This window comes from Solanum verrucosum, unplaced genomic scaffold (genome assembly GCF_900185275.1).
Source record: "Solanum verrucosum unplaced genomic scaffold, falcon-dt-bn FXZP01000239.1, whole genome shotgun sequence".
In the NCBI taxonomy this organism is placed as follows: Eukaryota; Viridiplantae; Streptophyta; class Magnoliopsida; order Solanales; family Solanaceae; genus Solanum; species Solanum verrucosum.
Window position 1 is genome coordinate 2,044,363 of NW_026020009.1, and position 20,103 is coordinate 2,064,465.

The 20,103-nt window shown below is 36.6% G+C and overlaps 2 protein-coding genes across 2 annotated transcripts in view; both read left to right on the forward strand.

Annotated features, from left to right (window-relative positions):
• Positions 1 to 20,103, forward strand: part of LOC125819829 (protein ANTHESIS POMOTING FACTOR 1) — a 259,792-nt gene that overhangs the window by 115,751 nt on the left and 123,938 nt on the right.
• Positions 13,614 to 17,889, forward strand: LOC125819770 (zinc finger CCCH domain-containing protein 41-like). The gene is made up of 4 exons (XM_049499213.1): positions 13,614 to 14,450; positions 14,732 to 15,946; positions 16,557 to 16,904; positions 17,407 to 17,889. Exons 1-4 carry the CDS (start codon positions 13,716 to 13,718, stop codon positions 17,872 to 17,874), a joined length of 2,766 nt encoding a protein of 921 aa, XP_049355170.1. The 5' UTR covers positions 13,614 to 13,715; the 3' UTR covers positions 17,875 to 17,889.

A 20,103-nucleotide genomic window follows, 5' to 3' on the forward strand; every position in this document is an offset into this window, starting at 1 on the left:
TTCATCCAACCCAATATTACAAGAATATTTTTTTTGATGAAGTAAATAATTTCATTGCTAACATCAAGTGGATGTACAATTGTTACAAAAGTAGAGTAGCAAAAAGAACTTATCAGCTCCAGTACATATCTAGTTGAGAGCTAATGAGCTGATAAAACTCAAGAGGGTAACAAGGTTAGACCCAACTATACAACAACATAAGACAACTAGCTTTTAGAGATTAGCAGGTAGTGATATTCCATCAAAGCATCTCCTATTTCTTTCATTTCAAATTCTCCAAAAAATAGCTACAGGTATCATCTTCCAAATTTTCTTGATGGTGCTATCAACTTTCCAGCAGCACCAACTCTCAAAACCATCCTTGATACTCTGTGGCATGACCCAATTGAGTTCAAAAAGTGTGATAAACATACTCCATAAGTCTGTTGATACTGAACAATGTCTACAAAGGTGGTTGTGTGACTCTGCTACCTTCATGCACTAGGTTATCTTGAATCAAACATCCTCTGTGCAGTGCTGTTCAACTGAAGCAACTAGTTTTAGGAAGTAATTTGACTTCCCAAGGCCAAAGGGCAGTGATTGCATTTTGTGGGTATAGAAGCTTATATGCGACCTTGACTGAAAACTCCCCAGTCCTGCTATCTCCACATTTTAGTTGATCTGGTGCAAGGCCGTTGATTGTGGCATTGTGAAGTTCTCCCAAAAGGCTGATCAACTCTTCCATCTCCCAGTCTTGTATGTTTCTTCTGAGGTTGGGGTTCCATGAGCTTCCCTCCCTGTGTTGGTGTATTGTAGCATCTGGCTGATTTGCTATCTGGAATATGTTGGGGTAGGCAACCTCTAGAGGGGTGTTGCCCAACCACTTATCTCTCCAGAAACTGATGTGTTGGCCATTCCCTATTACCAGGTGTCTGTATTGTGAGAACATCTTCGATAGCTTGCTTATGCTTTTCCAGAAACCAACCCCATAAGGTTAAGCTGAGACTTTTAGAGCACCAGTGATTCAAGGCTCCATGTTTGGTAATAATGACTTCCTTCCATTGCCACTGATCTTCCTGAGTGTTTCTCCATAGCCACTTCATTAGTAAGCACTGGTTGTGTAGTGCTAGGTCTTTGATGCCCAGGACACCTAGATCTTTTGGGCTTTTGGCAACAAGACCTTATCCCACTTGACCAAATGAAATTTGTGGCTTCTAAGATTTCCTTCCCATAAAAAAAGTTCCTTCTAGTTTTATCTAGTTGTTTAAGTGCCTTACTGGTGATGGGATGGAGTGACATACTATAAGTTGGGATGCATTCAAGCACACGGTTGATCAGTGTTATTCTGCCACCCATAGAAAGGTATTGCATCTGAAAACTTCTTGAGAATAAAAGTTGTGTAAAGTGTTGCTTTCTTCTATTGCGATGGATGCCATTCCATCAAAATTAGCAAAAGGCTCCAACTTTCCTGCTTAGTGTATAATCTTTCAAAGAATGCCAATGTCTTACTTTTGATTTCCTCCTATTCAATAGTGGCATTTCCCACCAGAAGTCTGTCTATGCTATTGGATCTACTGTTTGAGTTAGCAATCTTTTGAAAATATTTAGTGTTTCTGTCACCTTCCTTGAGCCAAAGACATCTTGATTTCTGCCTTCATGAAATCTCCTCTGTTTTTGCCAACTGTTGTATCTCAGCTTTCAAATTTGTCATTTGACTTGCCTCAGCTATATTCAATTGTCTGCCAGGTGTTCTGTTCCAATAACATCAGCTAATCTAGTGTGTTGTCTTTCCTAGTCTCCAATTTCCCAAATTCCTCCTTATTCCAGTTGATGATATCCTTCTTTAGGCTCCTTAGTTTCTGCATAATTTGTCCAAAAATCCATCTACCTCCAGCCACATATTTTCAAATTTAAAGTAAGATGGAGTGGCATCCTAGTTGCCATTTCCAGCAAAATGGGTCTATGATCTGGAAATATACATCCTCCCCGCTTAGGAACAGTCCTTGAACATTGTGTAGGGTTATGAATACTTGCCAGCTTAGAAAAAAAATACTACAAGGGTATTTAAATTCTGTTGCAGTTGGCTTAGATTTGGGCAGTGTAAGTACTAGTTGTTACTGTTGGTTTTTTAATAAAGAAATAAAGAAAATAACAGAGAAAGACTTTGAGAGAAAAAATATTGCCAGTATTATCAAAGGGAATTGTTTTATTAATAATTCAGAGACATACATTTATAGATATAATTCCTAACTAAAAAATAGAAAAATATGCTACTAACTTATCAGTTAAATTTAAAGAACAAATAAAAGAACTAACTCCTAAATTTAAGTCACATAGGACTCCAATAAAATAATTTAAAAATCCTAAAAGTAGCTAACTGATTTATTCTGCAATATCCTGAGACATTCTCAACACTCCTTGGATCAGGAATTGTAGATTGTAGTCTCATCTGAAATTGACCTTGTGAACAAATCTGCTATTCGTCCTTTGTCATGCAAGGCTTGTGTGCATCTTCTGTTGGATTAAATGAGAAACTTTTACCTCTCATTTCAACTTGTAAAATCTCTTGCTTAGTAGAATCAAAGATTCGACAATATTTGTCTCCAAATAATAATTTAAATCCTTTTTCTATTAACTGACCAACACTAAACAAACTTTTATCAATATCAGGCACATAAAAAACATCTGAAATTATTTTTGTACCTGAATTTGTTTTAATTGAAACAGACCCTTTTCCTTTTGTAGGAATACAATCACTATTCCCAATTCTGACTTTCTTATTTTCCATAGGAATGAACTCTTTAAAAAGATTTCTTTCATATGTCATGTGGTTTGTACAACCACTATCAATCATCCAAAAATCAGATTTTTTGGTTGAAAAACAAGTTGCCACAAATAAGTGATCTTCTTCTTCTTCTTCAGTAGTGACTTGGGCAACTGTTTCATCTTTTTGAAATTTGCTTTTGCAAATCACAACTTCATGACCAAGTTGTTTGCCGTTCTTGCACTGTGCATTTGGTCTTTTCCAACATTTATATGGAGGATGTCCATTTTTTTTTTCCACAGTGCTGACAAGGTGGGTAATTTTTCAAAAATTTATCTTGCTTTGAGTTTTGTAGCTGGCTACTAATGCTCCTTCAACCATGCCATCTTGCCTCATAAGTCTCCTTTGTTCCTGAGCTTGCAAAGAATTTAACAATTCTGCCAAGGTAATTTTGGACAGATCTTGTGTGTTTTCCAAGGTAGTTATACATGCTTCATATCTTTCGGGCACTGTAACAAGAACTTTTTCAACAATTCTTGTATCTTTAAATTCAGTGCCTACTAATCTTACCTTGTTGACAATACCAATCAATCTGTCAGAGTATTCCTTGACTGTTTCTAACTCTTTCATTCTCTGCAATTCGAATTCCCTCATTAAATTTAATACCTTCATTCCTCATATTCTTTCATCTCCAGCATATTCTTTCTTCAGATAATTCCAAATATCTTTTGGTGATGTGAGAGTCATGATTTTCGTGAAAACAGTTGTCGAAATAGAAGGAAACAAAGTTGTTTTTGCCTTCGACTTAATGGTTTTCTTTTCCTTGTGACTCTTGATTTGGGCCACGGTGAGATTATTTGGCAGCGGATTAATTTCATAATCCTCTTCCACGGCTTCCCAAAGATCAAGAGCCTCCAAGTAAGTTTCCATTCTCACAGCCCATAGTTGATAATTCTCACCATCAAAAATAGGAGGAGCCATTCGTGAAAAACTATTTTCGGAATCCATTTTTCTACTCACAGGTCCCTCAAGAAGAAGGCTCTGATACCAATTGTTGGTTTTTTAATAAAGAAAATAACAGAGAAAGACTTTGAGAGAAAAAATACTACAGTATTATCAAAGGGAATTGTTTTATTAATAATTCAAAGACATACATTTATAGATATAATTCCTAACTAAAAAATAGAAAAATATGTTACTAACTTATCAGTTAAATTTAAAGAACAAATAAAAGAACTAACTCCTAAATTTAAGTCACATAGGACTCTAATAAAATAATTTAAAAATCCTAAAAGTAGCTAACTGATTTGTTCTGCAATATCCCGAGACATATTCTCAACAGTTACATCAACTAAATTTTCTCTCCTTAGTATGACAGAAGTAAAGAACTTTCGAAAACTTTCTTTATCTTCAGTCAGTTGCAACAACTTAACAGCTCGTGTGTAATCAAAAGACTTGCAAGTTACAAACTCATTTTATCGGAGCACCATAGCCTCCACCTCCAATGAGTGTTTCTGGCTATCTGAACACTTACCTGCATTCAGTTTGTATAAACACCTCTGATGCAAAGTATAATGTGCAATATTTCTTAAGACTGTTCACATTGTAGTTGCATTCGTTTACCTTGGTTTAGATGACTTTCCTATAATTCATGTAAATCAAACTACTACATTAAATACTACCAACATTAAATATCTAAGGTCAACCATCTTTTGTGTGTTCCTTACAATAAGAGTCTGTTCACATTACAACTGCATATTCACAATTCCTTAAGTATTATGAAATGGAGAACAAAACATAATGTTTCACCTTAGCCCCGAATCATATTCTTATTTCCCCCGGGACTTACAATTTTGGATCTCTCCCAAAAATAAATTTAAAGTTTTGGAAGCTACACGAAACTAATTTAACCTGCTCAAACAAAAACACACACAGACACTTCCAGCTACTCCATCCAACAATATAAAATCGTGATGCACCATTATACACAACAGTGCTACTACACATCTCTAGAAGCACCAGCTTACTATCAAATTACTCAACCATAACATATATATATTAAATAATTCATATCGCTTGGAATCTTGATTCAATGAGGATACTGTCATGATTTATAAACATCTCAGTTTCTGTACACCCATGTAAGTGCATATGATGTTCCTTTACTTACTGTGTTGTTTACACTTGTAAGCAATTTATTATCAAGTCATGCATGCTTTGCTTCAAATTTGGACTTCCCTCTATTGTGATTTTGTTTGCCACATGAATTGTTTTCTCATATCTAGTCTTATCCTAAAGCAGGTCTCATAAATGACTCCCGTCTTCATAAAATACCTAGGACACTTGAACCCAGTGCGATGATGCCAAGTTTTTCACGACCCATTTTCTAAACAAGTTGTGATCGGCACCCGAAGTGATGCCATAACTTGACCGAGCAAACCAACTTGAGTTTTCTTGCATGTACATTAATATCACATACCCTAACGTGCATTTAAAATAAATATCTAAACTTTTGGATCAAAACTCTATTCCAATAGTTCTTTAATAATCCAAGTATATATTGAAATTTGTAAAATAGAAAGTACGGAAAATAATGCAAAGTAATGTGACAACCATAACCCAACTAAAAACACGTCTATGAAGCCTCTATTGGAATACCAAGGGGTATGCATAGGGCATAGATTTCTGGGCTAATCCCCAAATAAATACAAGTTACATGAGTAATGAATAAAAATATCTAACTGAAAGAGAAGAAACTCTATGGTCAAATCAACTTTTAGAATAAAGCAACCTAACTTGTAGTCTGCTCATTTGTGAAACCCGCGTCTTCATTGACATAGGTCAATGTAGGTTCCGCAAAGAGAAATCCAGTACACCACTAGCGGTACTCAACGAGTCTCGACATTCTCCTCACTAAAGTCCGAATGAGACCTTGAATAAAAACACGTGGGTAATGAATGGATAAGAGAGGAAACAAGTCATAATTCATCCTCAAGTATCTTATAAGAGTGAAGCAGAAAAACAATCACTAAAACTTATAGCTTAGTTTACTAATTCATTCTTTTAACTTTCTTTAAGTTGTTTTAGTCGGGTTAACTTTTTTTATGCCCAACTGTGGCAATTAGTAACCCTTTATATGGTTACTCGTGGCCCTTTATATGTCCGCCATTTATGTTGTGCCTTATTTTGAAAAGTTATTAACCTTTTATATGATTACTCGTAACCCATTGTAAGGTTACCATTTATCTAATGCCTCATTATGACAAAATTAGTAACCCTATATACGGTATGCTTCAAGATTTTTAACTTTATCAAAGTCATAATAGGGTACTTTGTGGCTTTCATCACTATGAAAGAGCACCACACAATTCTGGAGGCTTTCTTGGTCATGTTTCTAGGAGAATGAAGCACTTTTTTTGGGCTGATAAAGATGCACAAAGCACTCATACACAAATAAGAACAACCTTCATATTCATTAGACGAATAAGCACAAGGAGGAAAACATAGAGCACTGGATAGACTCTTTCAACGATAAGCAATGTGAGGTCACTCGTATCAATTAAACTCCTAACTTTAAGAAACATTTAATCAAACACTTTCTGAGCATGACTTTGTAAGGAAAGAACTTGAGTAAGAGCAAGTCTGAACTCACCTCAAAGGTCTTCCTTTCTAGTAAGGTAACTTTTACGCTTGCCAACAAAAATCAACAACTCAATTTCTAAGGAATTCACAATAATTCAGTGACACTTGAATTTAATCATACTTATTTACTAAGTTGCTTGGGCTCTCTACTTTTGGTGTTGCACCCGTGTCGACATGGGTATGGGTGTGGGATCCGTGTCCGATTTGGTCAACCAATTTTGGGTACTTTGACCAAAATCGATAGGTAAAGCCTGGACAATTTTAATGATTTCTGTAATCAATACAAAAGTTAAGGTGAAATTGAAGAAATTAGAATGCCTGTTATATAGAAATTTCTATGTCACTCATTTTCCTTTAATCTCCTTCCATGATTCTCCTCAAGTTCTCCACATAATATCTATAATTAAGGTTTTATAACTCTATATTTAGATATTTGATTATTTTTAGGGGAATCCCCGCAACAGTGTCCATACATGGATCCATATCTGTGAATCTTAAAATTAGATCACGAAGGATCCAACCTCTAGATCCTTACTCGTATCGTACACCCACACCTGAGTCCGGTCAACTTAGCTTATTTAAACAAGGATATTACATACTAGATTACCTTTAATATTCTTGTTGAAACCTCATGACCCAAAAACCGAGGTCATGATGGCACACACTCCGAGAACCCAAATAGGTGTGTATGCCGAATGAATAACTCATACGAGACTTCTGAAGGGAAGTCACACCACAACAAAAGAGAAATGATAAACAACAAAGGAATTCCCAAAACCTGGTATCATAAGAATAAAGAACATCTAATACATTTCTAGAATCTGGAATACATATCAAGTCTTCGGAAAGAAATTAAAGACTGTAAATGATAGATGAAAACTAATGGCGATCCGGAAAGTAGGAACTCACCACAACTTCGAATGGGAAGAAATCGCTAGATCCGATCAGCTACTATGAAGATCACCCTGACTAGCATCTGCATCAAGAAGATAACAGAAATAAGAGTGAGTACAATCCACACGTACTCGTTAGGTTAGACCGACATAATATAAGCAACTAATCAGACTTAAGAAATAAACTATAAAACACTTTCACCTTCATATAGAAAAGTCCCATGGAAAGGAGTCCAATGATACTCATAATGACAAGATTAGAAAATCGAGGGTAAAATAGTCCAAAAATTACTTCGGAAATTGGAAGGGTAAAATCAGTTTTTTATTCAAAAAAAACACAATCCACAACCAAAGAGGAAATCGTGGTTGAAAAACCCATTAAAATCCATCAATAAACGAGCTCCAATTCATGAAAATACCAATTTTCCAACTTAGGGGAAGAACCTCAAAACCCACATTGAAATCAAGATTTAAAAGGTGTTTCAGATGATAAAAGTTGAAGGAAACGATAAGGAGTTGATAGGGGTACTTACCCATACGAACTTCACCAAGAAAAACCTCCAAGAATCGCCTCTCCTAAGCTCAAATCGAGTGAAAATGGAGGAAATGGGAAAAATCCTTAGTTGCGCGGACTCTTCACTTTTGATGCCGCACCCGTCTCGGATTCTTCAAAAATACACTACTTTTGGCGAATTCGACACGCACCCGTTGGCATTTTTGAAGAGTCCGAGCAACATAAGAAAAATCCCAAATTTAGGTTCTGTTATGGTAAAAATTGGTCATCGCGATCGCAAGCCACTGATTTTCGCTATCGTGAAGAACACGGAGGCTACACATCACAATCGCAAGACCCTTGTTCGCGATTGCGAAGGTTAAGGGATGGGACTCATCGCAAACGCGAGCCTATGGGTTGAGATCGTGAATACCAAAGAAAAGACACATCGCAACGCGACCCTATGGGCCGCGATCGCGAAGGTCAAGGTGACCTGCACCAGAAACCAGCAGTTCAAACTCAAGATTGATGTCCCCGAATGGACCCTCAAGAATCGTTCGGGGTCCGATAAAAATAAACTAGACATTCTACCCTACTAAATTCGACATTTTTGACTCAATGGAATCGTTGAATCTATAAGAAAAGGTCAAATGACAGAATTACCCTCCTGAACCCCTCTTTAGGCTTAAAACTCAACTTCTCACCCAAATGCTGAAAACTCAACCCAAGGCCTCAGCAACCTGACCACCCATCTTACTAGCTCAAAATAGACATTCTGGATGCACTGGAACTGGCAAAATCTCCATCCGATGCTTGGAATTCAAAATATTGACCAAAGTCAACCATACCAATAATTCTCAACTTGAAAGGGTCAATATCACCAAAACTCACTGGTCGCATCTGGGACCACGCCAACCGTTCCCGTAACATGAATTAAGCATGAAGACGCTAAGGGAAGGGAAAAATGGTCATTTCACAATTAAAAACAATTTCACAAGAAATGGGACATTACAAATCCACTGTAGAATAGATTTCAATATATCCAAATAATATCCTTTGAGACATTAAATAATGGTTGGGATTTTTTTTTTTTTTTTTTTGCATTATCAGGTTCATTGTATCTTATATGTCTCTCGTAACTCCATGACGTCAAAGTCGTTTTACATTCCAGCTCTCCTAGAAAGTCAAAATTGCTATAATGTATTTCCTCTTTGATATCACGTTTTGAAAAAAAATCTAGAAGCTATATTTCTTCCTTTCAATGCCTTGTGCAGAAAAGCTTAGGAAGCTATCAACTATACATTTAATAGCCATAGGCCATTTTACCTATGATGACATGTAATGAGCTTAGCCCATTATTCGTTGATTCTCTTTTCTTTCCCTGTTTTTCTTTGGTTATTTATTATTTCAAACACTTATAATTCACACAGTACATATTATCATATCCTAAACACTTCATTTAGATCACGTGAGCTTTATACTCCGACACATTCTATTAAGCCCGTAATTATCAAAATTTTAAATCTAGAAACTTACGGGACTTAACAGATGCATAAAGTGATTCCAGTGAGAATCAGTTGTCTCCGTAAATTTCAATTTTGAGTTTTATTAATATGGAAACTAGCATATTTAATGCTGAAATTTGTTGTATGAATTGTAATTTAATTTTTATTTTACTAAATATACATTAGATCTTTATAAACTTAACATATATATTACACTTCATGTTAAAGCAACATGTGCTTCACTTCTCACTTTTCTCTTTATGCCCCATTTACCTTGTCTCTTATTTGCGATATTCCCTTTTCACATAGATACTAACTTTTTGTCTGCTGTAAGTTTGAGCCTATGACATCCTTGTAACCTACACATCATGCATTGTGCTCTTGCCAATAGACAAAATCCTTGGGGGCGATATGGAATGTTGAACTATGGGCTCTAAATGGTCATTACAATGTGATACAACCTTGGGAGAACTACACCCCTAAAGCTAGTTTATTCAACCTTAGGAGAACCACACCCCAGAAGTGCTGGAATAGTAACACTTGATAAATTTCATTTAAAAGAAATTGTTTTGATTGGGAGACCCCATTATTGTTCTCTACTGAAAGACTTGGAAAACATAGAGATCGTGTCTTCCAATGAACAAGTTGAGGACTACATTATGGAATGACAATAAAGTGGGAATCTCACTGTAAATGCATGTTAGCCCCTCAATTTGCCAATGAAGCAAATTTGGAACTCTAAAGCAAATTTACAAACACAGAAGAGGACTAATGATTTGTAGCAGGTTTCATGTGTAATAGTGGACCGAAGAGTGGAAACCACTTATTTTGCATTGCGCTTCATGTGTAATAGTGGAGTGAAGAGTGGCAACCACTTATTTTGCATTGCACCGAGGCTGGACAAATTTGGACACTCTACTTTCGTATTTTCAAGATAACCATTATTCTGCCATACACAATAAAGACCGCTACTAAATTGTTGAAACTCTCGGGTATAAGCAAACATCTTCAAAAGATTTGGAGCACCATCCTCGCATATGCTGGAGTGTATGGAAGGAAAGAAATGCTAGATGTTTCAATGGGAAAAAGATTATTGTATATCAACTTATATACAAATGTTTATAACTTTTGTCTTTTTGGTGTAATATTTAAGATGTAAAGGATGAAGATAGCATGCTAGAGTGGCCCAGTGGTTTGGGCTTGGGACTTCCATGTTGGAGGTCTAAAGTTCGAAACCCCTTACCAGCGAAAGCAAGGGGTTTGCCTTCTGGGTCGAGCTCGTCGCACCGGATTTGCCTAGTGCGGGTTACCTCTCCTATGTGGTTTGCGAGCTATTGCATAGGAGCTGGGGTTTTACCCTGTGCGCACCCAAAGGGTAGTGGCTGCGGGTTTCCCTTGTCATAAAAAAAAAAAGATTGCATTGTATCTTTACAAGTATTGAACATTTCAGGTGTGTTTAGTACGTGGGAAAATGTTTTCCATGAGGTGTGTTTGGTACGTGGGAAAATGTTTTCCATGAGATTGAGTGTCTTACTTATTTTGTAGTGTTTGGTCAATAAGCAAAAATATATTATCCCAAAGGTACTTATATATAATCTAGCAAAATATAATGTGAGTGGGATACGACGGGGAGTGAGGTCCAGGGGTGGTGGGAAATTGGATGTCAAACGGGGGAGGGGGCATTGGGGATGCTGGGTGGGCGCGGAGGAGGCAATGAACTTGGAATGTCCTTTATGAAACTTGTTTCCCTTACATTCATTAGGGAAGTCATCTCATTTTTAAGGAGCCCTTCTAGAGAGAATGTATTCAAAAATATTTTGACCAACCAAACATAAGAAAATTGAAAAATATTTTCTCGAAAATGTTTTCCTCCATACTAAACACACTCTTAATGCAAAATCATTTTGTTTTTACGGAGAGGGATTCAATATACTTATGTTGCCACAACACCATTTGTCTTTTTCCCAATATATGATCTTCTCATCTTTAAATTAAAAAAATAAAAAAGATAAATACTTGGCAAACCAATCATGGGGAGGGGCTTGACTCATACTATATTAAAGAAAATGAGTTGTGAGCTTTATTTTCTTGGTCATAAACCCTTCTAAAATTTTACTGCAATCTCGTCTGGCCAGGTCTCTCATCCCCTCTCATCTTACGAATTGCCCTCCTAAGCTCCTCAAACTTTATGCACCTATAATACGCAAAATCTCGACAACTCTTGAAGTGCTTTAAATCACCCTGCACAATATTCTTGTTTCCCTCCACATTTAAGAGTTTATGGAAGTATGCCTGCCATTTTTGTCTAATGTGTGCCTTTTCCCCTATACTTTGCCAACCTCGTCTTTAATGCATCTCACTTTGATCAAGGAGCCTTCCTCTCTCTTGCCTTGGCAAGCCTATACAACTTATTTTACCCACTTTAATCCTCAAGCTCCTTGTACATACATTTAAATGTCATTTAGCCGCCGTAAATGCTATCCGTTCTTCCTTTTTTACAATCTCATACCTCTCCTTATTCGTCCTCTTTTCCTCCTCATTTTTCCTCTCCACTAACATCATGTAAGCAACCTTTTTGGCTTCCACTCTCCTTTCCATCACCATTTCCCTCTATGTCCACCAAAGTTGCCCTCTGCTTCCCTAATATAATTAGTTGTCCTAGTCACATACTATTTGCGGCCCCATTAATATCCCAAGCCCCCATAGCCATCAACTTCTCTCCTAACTCCTGAATTTTTATCATTAGTCACATCCCACCCCACCCACTCCCACTTAATCATTGGTTGGTCATACAAAGCCCTCCTTCTCCTTGTCCTTCTAATCTCTAGATCCATTACCCAGAACTTATGCTAAGGTGTAAGGTTCTCGCTCGGTATGACCTTACTATCCTTGCATAGACCTCTATAACTCTTCCTAAGGAGTAGGTAATCGATTTGAGTCTTAGCCACCAACGTAAGGTGACCAAGTGCTCCTCCTTTTGAAAACTCAAGTTATTAGCTATCACCCTACAAAAGCTTTTGCAAGAAAAGGAAACGAACCTTGGTTTCAATTCAACCCCAAACCTAGTATATGAGGTATGGATTACTCAACACCATATAAGGAAATAACAAATCATTTCTCAACCAATGTGAGACATTAACATGAATAATTTCTTGGTTATATCTTTGTTGCTCAATAAATATTATTCTAGGTGCTTTTGCTAGGGAATTTAAAAATCATTGATTTTATGAATTTTGTTTGAACTGAATTCATTATCAAATGAATCCACATGACTGTACAACATTGTTGAGTTGAGCGGTGAGGACCAATAAATTGATTCAACAGATTTTGCTAGGATTAGTTTAATTAGGGAAAAGAGCCAAAAATACCCTTGAACTATTCAAACTAGGTTGTATTTACCCTTTGTTATGTTTTTGGCTCAAAATGCCCCCGCGGTTAGTCAACTAGCTCAAAAATACTTGTTTTACTAACGGTGCTCCAAAACAAGGGAAAAGACACCAATTTTGCCTTTGAATTATTCGAAATGAGGTGATTTTGCCTTTTTTCATTTTTGGGTGAGGGGATTGAATGTGTGAGAAATAGAATAACATAAGAAAATAAGTAGTATAAAAATCATATACCTTTTCCTACATAATTATTTAAAATTTCTACATTACTTATAGTGTTTTTATTTTAATAACTCTGATTACAAATACAACAACATACCCAGTGTGGTCCCACAAGTGGGCTTAGGGAGGATGGGGTGTATGCAAACCTTACCCCTACATTGTGTGAGGTAGAGAGGCTAATTAAGAATGGTATGATAAAAGAAGAACCTTTCATTTGTGTGTCGATTCGAACTTACGATGTCTGTTTTTCATAGTATCTGAACTTTTGATAGTTTTTTTGGAACCCTGCACATTTACACCGTCATGGTTTCCATGTTAGCTGGTTATATTGATGACAGAGCCTTATAAAGGATCAATCTCATATGTTTCATGACATTTGTACTGTGTAGTCCTTTCTTTTGGTATGATCATCTGTCCTCTCAATGTTGGAGGTCAGACGCGTAGGGGGCATCTGCACTGGCTTTGTGGTTTTCAAGCCAATGAGTCCATAGTGCTGGAAATTTCTTTACATGGTAAAAAAAAAATTCTGCATTTTTATTGTGAAAGTGCTCTCTTTTTAAATGATGTTTAATTTTGTGGTCTATTCTAGTTCCTCCAAAGAAAAAGGCTTTTTTTCTTTATTTTGCATGTGGAAAAGCGTTTTCGAGTTTAATAAAATTGTGAAATTCAACTTGTCATGCTTGCATAAGATTTTTGTCTTACCTACCTATTCTTGTCCCCACCTTTCAGGCACTGGTCACTTTGATTGATGGGGCCTGTTTAAATAATTTGATTATCTTATTAATCTGGGGCATACAAACTTTGGTCATAAACAAGGTTGAGTGTTGACTCATGGAGCTTAAAGTTTCATCTTCAAAGCCAGCCTTTCCATCTTCTGATAGCAACAATGATCCTGAAGAGAAAGAAATCAGTGAAGAGGATGATGATGATCGCAATCACAAGCATCGTAGGAGAGAATTGCATTCTCAATCTGAAGAGACAGAGGATGTTGAACCAGTTTTCAGTAGACCATTCAGGAAACGAAACAAGCCTTTTGAAAATGGACATCCTTATGGGGAAGGGAACTCTCAGTTAAGTGAAACCAAGTTCCCAAGAAGACGAGGTATGGGCTCATTTTCGAGAGCCCCTCCGGATTCATACCAAAGAATGAGGGTGAATCAATCACTGTTCGGTGATGCTGGTAACAGTAGGGGTCGAGGAAGAGACCTTAATGCTTGGGGCCAACGTGATTCCAGGTTCAGCTCAGTGGATATTGCATCTCAACTGTTTCCACAGGGCTCTGTTACTCCTGGTCTCTTTACTGGAAGAGGGGTGGAAAATGTTGCTAATGCACAGAGTTCATCTTGGAGTGCATTTGGAATGGTTCCAGGAATTTCTAATGGCGGTCTTGATACACTTCATTCCGTTGGTTTCCAGGGAACTCTCAGGCCATCCTTGAATCGTACCATGAATATGGGTATTCCAAGGCAGAGATGTAGAGACTTTGAGGAGCGTGGATTTTGCCTAAGAGGAGATATGTGCCCGATGGAGCACGGAGTAAATCGTATTGTTGTTGAAGATGTTCAGGTGTGTGGACTTTCAGCTGACAAATAGTTATTACTGTATCTCACGTTCTTGTTTTCTGTGGGGGAATGGTTTTTGTCAATCATGTTTTAGAGTGCTTTTTTTCTTCTAAATGTTGATGCTGATTGACTGTTCTGTTACTTGATATTCATCTCTTTTAATTTAAGCTTTTGTAAGTCGAGTCAAGATTCCCAATTCATGTACTGTCTGCACTCTATTCTTGTAGCTAACTAATTTTTTAAGCAGGGATGTTTGGTTTTATGCTATTGTTTTCCAAATTGCAGAGCCTTTCTCAGTTTAATCTTCCTGTGTCACTTCCTAACGCGCACATGCTTGGACCAGTTACTGGACAAGGATCTTTACCTGTGATAGGTCCTTCTGGCTCATTGGCTAGTGGCAAAGCTTTACATAACAAAAGCAAATTTCCAGTGATTGATGATGCATTGGGCTTGACTGATGCTTTTGTTGATGGTTCTATGGCCGGGGGAGCTGATTTCTATGATCCTGATCAGCCTTTATGGTCAAATGATCGTTCTGAAACTTCAGCAGCACTCCAGAATTTAAATCCATCCAACTTCGATGATACTGGTCGTTTGTTAGTTGAAGACTCCTCTGACAATGATCAAGTTGGGCTGTGTAATGCCTTTGATCTTGAGCATCCACTAAGAGGTGCTAAGGCAGCTACAGGATCTCAGAGTGTGTGGGGAAGAAACCGAAGGTCTAAAAATAAGTTGAATGTAAAAGAGAGAACTGCTTGTACAGGAAATGCTTCAAGCTTTGATGAAACGGGAAAAGATTTACTCGGTAGCAGTCAGGGCATATTTCTTCCAGGGAAGCTAATGAATGAAGAAACTATTGACCCACAAATGAAGGATTTTTCTTCCATGCCCCAAAGTAGTTCTGGACATAATATAAGAAAACCTTCTCAAAAGGCTCTTCGCACTCTGTTTGTGAGAGGCATACCACAGAGAGACAACAAACTAGATGCTCTTCTTTCACATTTCAAAAAATTTGGGGAGGTCATTGACATCCACATCCCACTGAGTGCTGATCGAGCTTTTGTTCAATTTTCTAAGAGAGAAGAAGCTGAGGCTGCTTTAAAGGCACCTGATGCTGTGATGGGAAACCGATTTATAAAGCTTTTATGGGCAAACAGGGATAGAATTATGGATGATGGAGTAAATGGTGTTAGTAATTCACCTTTAACTCCTCGTGGAGTGACATCCAGTTTAGTACCACCCCACCTATCTGTTCCTTATAAAGGAAAAGACAATATCCAGTCCTCAGCCCCAAAAGCTGCTGAACATGGTCCTGTTGCTCCATCACCTACTTCTGCTTTACCTAAGCCTGTGGCTCATAATGGTCCCAAAGCTGCACCAGCTCTGCAAACAAAGGTGGCAAGCTTAGAACTTTTGAAGGAAGAATTGCGCAAGAAGCAGGAGCTGCTTGATCAGAAGCGCAATGAGTTCCGACGTCAGTTGAATAAACTTGAGAAGCAAGTAATTACCTGTTCTTTTTTCACATACTGTCCAAAGAAAGTGTTTGTTTAAGTTGACATCAAATATTCTTTATGATTTTTAGATATGTGATATTTATTGCGAGTGACATGCTTTATCTGATATGCACAAGAATATTTATCTGATATTCTTTGTTTACTTTCATCAACTTGAAGTATTCCATGACATGCTTTTTTGGAATTACTATAAAGATATGCTTTTTTTCAGACTTGCATTTCTGATATGCTTCCTAGTCATTAACTGTAGAAGTACTTTTTTTAATAACCAAATGAGGGGGTGACTACAGGGAATACCTTGTCTCTGGAATTGCTTATTAGATGGAGTGTTTGTTGCAGTTCTTTCTTTTCTCCCCCCTCCCACATATGATGATATAACTTCATGTTGAACTGTACAAGTTAATACTCTTTTTCGTGTAACTATATCAATTAATTTGTCTTCAGAATTAATTAGTTACATGAAGCAGATCTCATGTTTATTGCGGCTTGTACTTTGTTTTTTCTCCCCATGTATATAGAATATAATTTGATTGATTTTTAGAAGAAACTAATAATGAGACCCTCTCTTCCACCGTTTTATGGTTACATTTGTGCAGGCTGTAGGTGTGAAAGCTGAAGCAGTCTCTGACCAGGATCTGGAGAAACAGAAGGAAGGAGAAACAGTATCAGATTCTACAAAAGTGAGGTCAAGCCCCATGCGACTTAATGATGTATCCTCGACACAAGCTGAAGCAGTATCCGATAATAGCAGATCAACAGAAAATGCAGAGCGCTCTTGTCCTATATCATGTTCTGCTGCAGCTACACAGGAACCTTCAAGCTTGAGACAGTCAATTCCTCCAGTGGCACCACATGGTGCAGCTTTTGTTTTCAATAGATACAAACTAGACAATCGTCCCACTGCCTTCAAAGTCCTTCCACCTATGCCAAGTGGTCTTGCAAATGTAATCTCTTCTAAACCTCTCAAATAGTTGAAATTTTTCAGTATTTGCAAATGATTATGTGAATATGCTCTAGTTATATTTGCTTATGCTGCCTAGGATTTGTGCCTTAAATGTTCTTCTAAGGCAGAGCTGTTATTGTGTTAGAGGCATACCTGTGTCATTACCATCTTCTCCTTCTCACTAGGGTGGGATTCCGAAAGATGGAGTCCGCACATTGAAGATTGTTCATTTATTTTCTTATACTTTCCGGTGGCCAACGTATGAACTATGTATATTTGTCTATTCTCATAATTGTAAATCTTGATCTTCTTCAATGTTTCTTCTGCCAACTTTAGGTTCCCCCTATTTCTTCTAAATATGTGAGGAAGGAACTGAAAACATTCTGTAGTACTTTTCACTAGTGTCATCTCCCTTGGTTAGCTACAACAGTCTAGGTTGATTGTAGATTCTTTTTTCATGTTCTTAGCTGTGTGATAAATTATAAATGGGTTTCCTTTTCTAGGTTACTGTCTTGAAGGAACATTTCTCCACTTTTGGTGACCCTCCCTCCGTTGAGATGGAAGATTTGGAGCCTCAAGATGGTAATAATGGCTCGGAAATGTCAAACATATCTGCTAGTATATGTTTCCCAACGCGCCGTTCTGCTGAAAGAGCATTTTCGAATGGCAAAATCTGGCAAGGCCAAGCTTTGCAGTTTATGTGGTTGCAGTCTAGTAATTCTACCAAGGATATTGGTGTCAAAAAAGATGCTGATCCTGCTTTGAAGCAACCTCCAGATGCTAGTGTGCAAACCATCCCACAAGACACACAGGAAGAAAATGCTGCAGGGATTGATGAACCTGAAAAATATGATATAGAATGCGAGAAGCAGCCTTCAGATGCCAATGTTCAAACCAGCCCAAAAGATCCTTTGACTGGTTCACGGGAAAGAACTGCTGCAGATATGGATGAACTTGAAAAGCTTATATAAGTAGCTGAATGTGATCGATCATGATGGGCCCAATTGTCAGAGTAGTACAGTGAGGTAAAATTTTGAATCACTTCTGTGTAATTGCAGGAGTAATAGCAATATACATATTCTAGTTTCAATTTTGCTTTATCTCATTATCTGGAAATGTAAAGAGGATTTTTTTTTTTTGATTTTTTTACCACCAGATGGCAGTCCTGTTGCATATCTATATTGAATTCTGTTAAGTCATTCAATGCTTAGTTAGAAATATATCCTGGAATGAGGACTATAGTTCCAAAAATTTATGCAGATGAGACTTCTTTTGGCTGTATGGTCTGTTTGCTCTAGTATGATATTTTACTTGTATCTTGATTTTAGAGAATTTGTCTACTCATATTTTCCCATTGCAACAGTAGCTTGACTTAAGTTGCAGACTGTTCAACCATACATAAAGTGTTGTCTCTCTATACGGTTTTGGGTAGTCTTTGTCTTATGGGGCTAGGTTTTGGGATTTAGTAACCTATTGTACATTTTCTTACCATAGTATAGAGCTAGACCCGTCTCACACTTGTGCTGAGGGGGATGAGGTGTTGAGTGACCGATGTCGATTGAGGCTTGAGGGAACAATCTGTTCTCTTTTTTGTTAATCAGTATCTTTGATTGCTTTCGAAGTCTTACGCCAGTCACCAGGAGAGATTGAGTTTTTCCTTATATGTGCTGCTCTCTTATTACTGAAATCACAATTCTTTAGCTAGGACTATGAAGAAAGAAGCATGAAACATGTGGTTAGACTAGTATTTCTTACCAAGAAAGGAGTTGGGGATCATTTGGTAGGAGGTATTAGGAGAAATAGTCCATGTATTATGTATTGTATTATTTAGTACTATGCTTGGTAGAATTTTTGAGCCTAAGTATAACTAATCCATGGATTAGTTATACACCCTACATGGTATTATAGGAGGTGTTACTAATACCTTCCATGTGGTGATATTAGTAATACATTGGATTTAATACCATGGATTATCTATGTAAGGACAAAAACATTCCTCAAATCATTTTATTTATTTTCCTGATTTTTTGTTTTATACTTGTACTAGTAAATTTATTTGAATAAATTAGCTTACTAATTTTATTATTTAGAGAGTTGTTTGTTAATAAATAAATGCAATACATATCAATACAATATTTAAAATGTGAGTTGTTTAACATTTACTAATTGAAAAGGCAAATATATCATCACATGACGTTTGTGATCTTTAATTGAATATATTATTTGTTGGTTTATATGTGGTTTCTAATTGTTTGTATTTTGAACAATATATAAATTGCATACATATTAAAACTACAACTTGCAATTTTTATATGTAAATGTAGATTTATTTGATTTTACTATTTTTACCGTCTTTTCGGTTTTAAAAGTAGATGGTCTATCTATTCTAAATTGAAAATTAACATTTTTAAGTGATTAATTTATTAAGATAACAATTGTTTACCCTCAAATAATTCAAGTGAGAAAATAGCAAACATGACAACAAAATTGTTCTTCTCCTAGCTAGTTAGAAGGTCATAAAAATATAATATTGTTCGGCAATTATCTATCTTGACGATTACATAAAATAGAAAATCTCATAATAATGTAAAGGTATAATTAAAAAGAAGCTTTTTGTAGAGTTTTAATTTAAACACAAGATGGGGTCAGAAGCAATGAGCCAAACACTAGATAAAAAATACACCCTGCACTATTAATTCCTGCATTATTTATTTTTTTACCAAATGACTCGTTAGTGCACAAGCCTTGGACAACTACTAATATGATGAGTCATTCGTAATTGTTGTTTGTGAATAAGCATATTGGCAGTACATGTGTAATACATTTGTGTTTGGTATGGAGGAATAAAAATGCTTTTTAATTTTTTCATGTTACTTTTATTTAGGAAAATAATTTTCTTAAAAATAATTTTTTTTAAAAAAAGAGGAAGGGAATTTCAACTTTGTTTTTTTTTTTTTTAAAAAAAGAATTTATTTCTATTTAGTAACTTTTTACTCTAATGTTTCACCTAACAGAAAACAACATATGCATCGAAATTCACAAGTGAGGTCTAGGGAGGGTAGAATCTATTGTAGATTTTAGCACTACCTCATAGAAGTTGAGAGATTGTTTTCTGAATGTCCTTCGGCTCAAGTGCAACAAATCCAGGTGCAAAGAGGAAGACAATAAAGGAAATAATAGAAAGCAACAAGATAACAATG

Excerpts from the sequence above, each read along its gene's own strand:
- LOC125819770 (XM_049499213.1), top strand. The coding sequence starts at position 13,716 with ATGGAGCTTAAAGTTTCATCTTCAAAGCCAGCCTTTCCATCTTCTGAT. Across the intron at positions 15,947-16,556 it reads TGAATAAACTTGAGAAGCAA|GCTGTAGGTGTGAAAGCTGA; the intron begins GTAATTACCTGT and ends ACATTTGTGCAG. Across the intron at positions 16,905-17,406 it reads TGCCAAGTGGTCTTGCAAAT|GTTACTGTCTTGAAGGAACA; the intron begins GTAATCTCTTCT and ends TTCCTTTTCTAG.